This window comes from Pristis pectinata, chromosome 15 (genome assembly GCF_009764475.1).
Source record: "Pristis pectinata isolate sPriPec2 chromosome 15, sPriPec2.1.pri, whole genome shotgun sequence".
Taxonomy (NCBI): Eukaryota; Metazoa; Chordata; class Chondrichthyes; order Rhinopristiformes; family Pristidae; genus Pristis; species Pristis pectinata.
The window spans coordinates 42,082,675-42,090,275 of NC_067419.1; the positions used below are offsets into that span (position 1 = coordinate 42,082,675).

Genomic DNA, 7,601 nt, shown 5'->3' on the forward strand with positions numbered 1-7,601 from the left:
AGGCCCTTCAGCTCAACTCGTCCATGCCAACCAAGATGCTCATCTAAGCGAGTCCCATTTAACTGTGTTTGACCCATTTCCATCTAAACCTTTCCTATCCATGTACCTGTCTGAAACTAGAGGGCATAGGTTTAAGGTGAAAGGTGAAGGATTTAGGAACTTGAGGGGCAACTTTTTCCACACAGAGGGTGGTGGGTGTGTGGAATGAGCTGCCAGAGGAAGTGGTAGAGGCGGGTATAATTACACATTAAGGAAAAGTTTAGAAGGTTATGGCTAAATGCCAGCAAATGAGACTAGCTTGGATGGGGAAACTTGGTTGGCATGGACCAGTTGGGCCAAAGGGCCTGTTTCTGTGCTGTATTACTATATGATCCTATGACTGTCCAAATGTTTTGTTAAATGTTGTTATTGTATCTGCCTCAACTACTTCCTGTAGCAGCTCATTCCATATACATACCACCCTCTATGTGGAAAAAGTTGCCCCTCAGGTTCCTATCAAATCTCTCCCCTCTCACCTTAAACATATGTCCTCCAGTTCCTGATTGCCCAACCCTGGGAAGAAGAGTGTGTGCATTCACCGCATCTCTGCACTTAATGATTTTCCAGCTGTCAGAGCAAGACTCAATATCCATTTGATGCCAATGGAATGTCACTTCCTGTACTGGGGGTACTCTTTATCAGTTTAAAAAAGTTCTTACCTCATTGAGAGAACCCCTGTTGTCTTTCCCAGAGGACACAATACTGCCTAGTGACATTGATTGAGAAATTTCCTCCATCTATTACCCACCTGCCTCTCTCTCCCAACTCCACCCCTCCCCTTCCCCTACCTGGCTCCATCTACCCGTCATCCTTCCCCCACCCCTTTGATCCACCAATCACCTCTGGCCCCTCTCTCACCATTCTCCCCTCTCCACTCTCAGTCCTAATGCAGGGTTTCGACCCGAAACATTGACAATTCTTTTCCACAGATGCTGTTCGACTTGCTGAGTTCCTCCAGCAGATTGCTTGTTGCTCTGGATTCGAGCGTCTGCAGTCTCTTGTGCCTTCAGAATGATCTATCACTTTGCTTCTGCAGTGTGGACTTTTCAATAGTTTATTGGTTACAGTAAAAGACGGACTTTATGTCAAAATTCACTGCATGTTTCTTCAAGGGAGAGTTAAATGCATATAGTTCATACTGGGCTAGTGAAGCAGTGTATACGTCACTGGTAAAATCCAATGGGCAGTTTAAGCACAGTCTTTGGTCGACATTTACAGTTATAGGTCGAGGATTATGTAACTTCAGAAGCTACACAATGCTAGACATGCAATTCAGAGGATCATTGTTTTATGACACAGCCCATTGGTCTCTGTCACCAATAGCAGCAGCTGTGTCTACACCTGCCTAGGTGCTACATGTCAGAGTTCCCTCAATGCCCCCTCTGCCTTTCTTCCCCATTAAGGTCTATTCCCTCGAACCAACCTTTCATGGTGCTGTATACCAAAGAAACAAGGCCCTTTGGCCCACTATGTCCATGCTGACCATCAAGTAACCACCTATACTGATCCCATTTAACAGCAGTGGGTCTGTAGACTTCTATGAACTGGTGATTCATGAGCTCACCTAAATACTTATTAGGTATTGCGAGAATACCTGCCTCCACCACACACTCAGGCTCTGCGGTACAGGTTCCAACCACCCTCGTGCGTGAAAAAAAATCCTCCTCAGATCCTCTCTAAACCTCTTACCCGAAACCTATGCCCTTCAGTTTTAGACACTGCTATGGGGAAAGGTTTCCCACTGTATACCATACCTATACCCCTCACCATTTTGTATACCTCTGTCAGTAACCCTCTCAGCCTCTACTCCAAGGAAAACAAACCCAGCTTATCCAGTCTCTCCACACATCCCAGGCCTGGATCACTAACCACTACGGCTTAGCAGCACTTTGATCACTAAAATGGACAGTTTTTTTTGTTCTAGTTGTGTTCTTTCTTGTAAAAATTATGTATAATTTATGTTTAACTGATGTTTTTCTTGTGAATGCTGCTTATATGATGCTATGTACCTGTGATGCTGCTGCAAGTAAGTTTTTCATTACACCTGTGCGTATATCTACTTATGCCTATGACAATAAACTTGACTTTTGACTTTAGAGAATCTCCTCTGCACCCTCTCCTGTGCAATCACATCCCACCACCTGACCATCGACAACACAGTACACAGGACCAGAACTGAACACTGTCCTCCAGCTCTGGCCTAAACAACGTTTTGTAAAATTGTACCATAGCCCTCACTCTGCATTTTTTTTTATTATTTCTTTTGCCTCTGTGAAGGGCTTTAAGGATTTTTTTGTTGGTATGGATTGCTCAATAAATACAAGTTGTCCTGGCTGCTGTGTAACTTTGCCTCTCCTAGTATGAATGCCTCAATACTAGGGAGTGCTGCACCATCAGAGGTAATGTCCTACAGAGAAGATGTTACATTGAGGGCACTGTTTGTACAATAACCTACAGCACTCTGTCAAAGAAATGTGGGCAAGATATCCTTTGTACTCTGCCCAATATTTACCTTTCCATCATTGCTCTGTGGAATCCTGCTGTGCACTGCTGGCTGCTTTGTTTCTCATTTCGGAAGGTGTGGGGAGCCATTTAGCCCATCCCGTCTGTGCTGGCTCAGACTAATCGCATCAATCCCACTCTCCCCTGTAACCTATTCTCTTTCACATTCCCCATTCACCGCACCTTGCTTCTCCTCACACCCACCTACACTAGGGGGTAACAATTCTGGGAGTTCAGGATGTGGGAAGGAACTACAGCAGCCGGGGAAAATCCACACAACGCCAGAGAGAATGTGAAAACTCCACACAAACAGCACCAGGGATTGAACCTGGGTCACTGGAGCTGTGAGGCAGCAACACTAACTGCTGCACCACTGTGCTTTCCTACGATGATGCTGACTCTTCAGCATGTACTTTACTGAATGTAATGCACTGTGGGATATCCACTACAAAAATGAGAGTCTACTACGCCTCTTGGTTTGTGTAAATCTTAATATTCGTTATAGTACGTAGCATAAGGTATGGAGAATTGTACAGGATTCCCCTTCTGTCATCTCATCCATAATGCACGGTAGTGTAGCGGTTAGCGTAACGCTTTACAGCACCAGCGACCTGGGTTCAATTCCCGCCACTGTCTGTAAGGAGTTTGTACGTTCTCCCCATGTCTGCATGGGTTTCCTCCGGGTGCTCCGGTCTCCTCCCACATTCCAATGACGTGCGGGTTAGGAAGCTGTGGGCATGCTATGTTGGCGCCGGAAGCGTGGCAACACCTCTGGGCTGCCCCAGAACATTCCACGCAAAAGATGCATTTCACTGTGTGTTTTGATGTACATGTGACTAATAAAGATATTACAATCCATCCCAAGGCCTGATCTTTAATAGAGCCTCAACAACCAAAATCATGCTTGGCTTTATCTCCATCAATTCCCCAAAGTCCATTTCTGGATAAAACAATAGACAAATCTTGTTTTTAAAAATTGGAGACCCAAGAGACTGTAGATGCTGGAATCTTGAGCAACACACAAAGTGCTGGAGGTACTCAGAGGGTCAGGCAGCATCTATGGAAGGAAATGGACAGTCGACGTTTCGGGTCGAAACCCTTCGACTTTTCAGGTCAGTCCAGATGAAGGGTCTCGACCCGAAATGTCGACTGTCCGTTTCCCTCCGCAGATGCTGCCTGACCCGCTGAGCTCCTCCAGCATTTTGAGTCTTGCTTTAAAAAACCCTCGCAAATAACCTACTAACCCTTCCTATTGATATTGCAATTGAAAAGCAAACAAAAACTGCAGATAGTGGAAATCTGAGATACAAACAGAAATTGCTGGAAACACTCAGCAAGTCAGGCTGCTCCAGTGGAGCAAGAAACAGGGTTATAATTTCAGGTTGATCCCTCAGAGGCCAGAGTTGGAGGTTTTGATGAAAGGTCATTGACCGCGCTCTCTCCACAGATGCTGCCTGACTTGTTGAGTATTTCCAGCATTTTTGGTTTTCACACCAGTATTGAAATCCTGATTACACACATTTACTTATTTTCCCCCATAAAAATTAGTGCACTTAGTAAACTGCAGCTCTGAAAACCATTCATCGTGCATTTAGTACAGGACATGATGAAGGTAATTGTTATAAGACAAAGTGACCAGGACTAATTCAAGCTATTATAGGATTTGTTGGACTACACAAGCAATACACTGGTCCACAAATGCCCTTCTGTGTCAGACCCTTCTCCTATGTTCTTGCTCACACCATTGAGGTTAAATGGCTGGCAATGAGGAATATTCAACAATAGTTTCTCATATCCACTCCCTTATTAAAAAAGGTATGAAATCCTTGTCCACATTGAGTCTTACAGCACAGAAACAGGCCCTTCACCCATCACAACCTCATCTCTCCCTATCGCTGTGACTTCCTCCTGCCCCACAACCCTCTGAGAGCTCGTATGTCATTCCAACTCTAGCCTCAGTTCCCTTGCCCACCTATAGAGAGCTTCAGTCACCTGGATCCAAGCACCTGCTGTAAGACACTCTGCTCCCCCAGGTCTTACAGCCTCTTTAAGATGCTCCTGGGTCAAGCCTTAAGGAACACCTGCCTCATTTTATGTAGTATCCTAGAACTATTGTGGTACAGAAGATGGTTATTCAGCCCATTGAGTCCATGCTAGTTTCTTGTAGAACCATCCCATTTCCCCATTGCCCTGTGGTTTAATTTCTTTCAAGTACCTTCCCTTTTGAAACTGATGGGTTCTCTTTCCGTCGCTTACATGCAGAGAATTCCAGATCCTAATGGCTCTCTGAGTCAGAAAGCTTTTCCGCCACATCGCCCTTGTATCATTTACCCAAAGTGTTAACTCTCTGCCTCCTTGTCCTTGACCTATCTGCTAATGGATGAGTCAAGGAGGCACAGAGCTAACACTCTGCATAAATGCTTCACTCTATTTGCCCTGTCTATCATGATCTTGTACACCTCTATTAAACCTCTCCTCACTCTTCCCATCTCCAAGGTCGACAACCCAAACTCCAGCCTAACCTTGCAGCTGAAATTCCACACCCCCAGAACCATTCCAGTAAACCTCTTCTCCATCCTCCCCGAGACCTTCCTGTCATCCCTAAAAATTAGACGAAGAGATTTAGACAAAAAGTTGTGGCCTAACCAATGTTTTGCACGTGTTCTGAATAACTGCCCTGCTTTTGTACTCTGTGCAGTTTTTAAAAAACTGTCTGAAATTTACTGTTTAAAAGGAAAGTGAAATTAAATGCTAATAAATTCAGTAACCAGCCTGCTGTTTGATTTAACTCCTGAGCATTCCCTTCGAAGTACACTGCAAGCAAATGTCTCCACCTCTCTCTCTCTCTCCCCCAATTAACACCCGAACCTCCTAATTATCCGTCACAAAATCTCCACTGGGTACCGGAGTCCACAGATTTCCCTCCCAGCGCTAACCACTTCATATGTCCTGTTTTCGTCATTTACGCAGGCTTTTTGTGCCTCCCTGTCCTCCGCGTTTCTTCACACCTGGCCTGATATTCAATAATAAATGACTTGGGTAGTCGCACTTCTGGGGCAAAAACTCCTGGATAAGATAAACCAGGGCCCCGGGAGAGAAAGAAAAAGCTTCATTCACCGGGAGGAAAAAGTGACTAGATTCTGATAGGAACGAAATTGATACACTGACGTTTGTGTAAAGACCGCTCTGCTCTGACCACATACACAACACTGTTGGTTAAAAAGAAAATTGCAGAATTTCAGGGGGAAACTGCCTGAAACAGCCACTGTGGCTGAGTGAAGCATTTCTGAACGGTATGCATCGACCTTTAACGGGAGCGATACCTTCCGAGGTGATAAGGTTTCCTCCTGCAGGGCTGGGGAGCCCTAGACATTTCAGGGTGGCTGTGTGGATCTCGGAAGCAATGCAAAAACCCCCGGGGTGTTTCCGGGAACCTGCTGCCTACTTCCCTCCTCGTCTGGGAGCTTCTACCCCTCCACTAATTACAGCCACCTCTTCCCCCCCCCCCCACCCCCACCCCCCTCACATTAAAGGGGACCGGGCATTACCAGAAGCAACAGATACTGACATTTCCCTCCACCATCAAGACACGGCGGACATCCACTTCTTTTGTTTCAGGGATTACAAGAGTGGTGTGGGTGTGGGAGGAAGAGAGGAGGAGGAGTGGGGTGTTGTTGGGGAAGGGGAGAGCTCAGAAGGAGCGGGGAGAAGGGGAGAAAGATAACGAGATGGAGACACAACGAGAGGAGTTCAAACGTAGCTCCAATGATAAATCAGCCTGACCTACCTGGATGTAACATACTTTGGAAATAAAAGATGACCAGAACAAGTGATCCCAGGCAAGTAGCGAGCACCATGCGGCATTTTCTGCTCATCCTCATGTTATCCAGGAGCCCCTGTTTCATGGCTAGGTTGTGTGTGTGTGTGTGTGCTGGAGCTGTCGCAGATTCCCTGTCTCCGTTCCGGCTCTCACAGTGCTAAACCGTCTCGCTCGCCGCAGGGGCACAGCGCCAAACGCCGGCTGCCCTTCCCCATCCTCTCCTCTCGTCTCGTCCCCTCCCCTCTCCTCTCCGCCGCCGCAGTGCCCACTCCCCTCAAACTCGGGGCGGTCCTCTCTGTCTCTCTGGCAGCGCCCGCCCGGTCCTAGCGCTCGCTAGATCTCCGCACGAGGGTGAAGACTTGCATTTGTATAGCGCCCTTCTAGTGATCTGGGAGTTTCCCCCCTCCTTCGTCGCAAGAAAGTTACAGTGGCGTGTGATCATTGAAGGCCAATGAGTCGCTAGGGCTTATTACGAATATAACGATGTGGAAATATTATTACAGCTACGCGTGGTGTTGGTGAACTCACACTTCCAGCATTGGGTCTAATTTTAGGCCGATTGGAGGAGGTTTGCTTTCGTTCTGGAGACAATTCGGACGAGATTCACGAGTGGTTTTTCCAGCATGTTTCATTTTCTGTTTTTTTATATATTCATAGGGCAGTGGATGTTGTCATGGATACATTTGACAAATTTGCTCATGGTGGGATGGTTCAGAAGGTTAAGTGACATGGTGAGTTGGTAAATTGGATCCAATGTTAGCTTGGTCCCAGAAGACAAGAGGGTAGTGTGGGAGGGGTGCCTTACTGACTGGGAGTCTGCAAATATCAGTGCTGGGACTTCTTTATAGAACATATAACACTACAGCACAGTACAGGTCCTTCGGCCCACAATGTTGTGCCGACATTTTATCCTGCTCTGAGATCTATCTAACCCTTCCCTCCCACATAGCCCCCATTTCTTTATCATTGATGTGTCTATCTAAGAGTCTCTTAATGTATCTGCCCCCATAACCTCTGCAGGCAGTGCGTTCCATGCACCCACCACTCTCTGTGTAAAAAAAAACTTACCCCTGTTTGTAATATTAATTTTGGACGAAAGTGGAGGTGGTCTGATTGGTAAGTTTGCAGATGACATGAACATTGGTGGTGTTGTGGATAATGAGGAAGGTCGTCAAATGATACAGCAGATATGGATCAAAATCAGATCTGAGATTGTTAGATAAGCATATGGAGGAATTTA

At 46.2% G+C, this 7,601-nt stretch overlaps 1 protein-coding gene across 2 annotated transcripts in view; it reads right to left on the reverse strand.

Moving 5' to 3' along the window:
• chst11 (carbohydrate (chondroitin 4) sulfotransferase 11) overlaps window positions 1–6,733 on the reverse strand; it is a 174,779-nt gene extending 168,046 nt beyond the window's left edge. The window contains exon 1 of one of the 2 annotated variants that reach the window (XM_052030644.1): window positions 6,344–6,733. In XM_052030644.1, the coding sequence (XP_051886604.1) occupies window positions 6,344–6,446 (103 nt within the window). In that variant the 5' untranslated portion in view covers window positions 6,447–6,733. Of the gene's footprint in view, window positions 1–6,328 lie in introns of both variants that reach the window. The other variant, XM_052030643.1, reaches the window with a different exon arrangement.
• Between the last annotated feature and the right edge of the window lie 868 nt (window positions 6,734–7,601).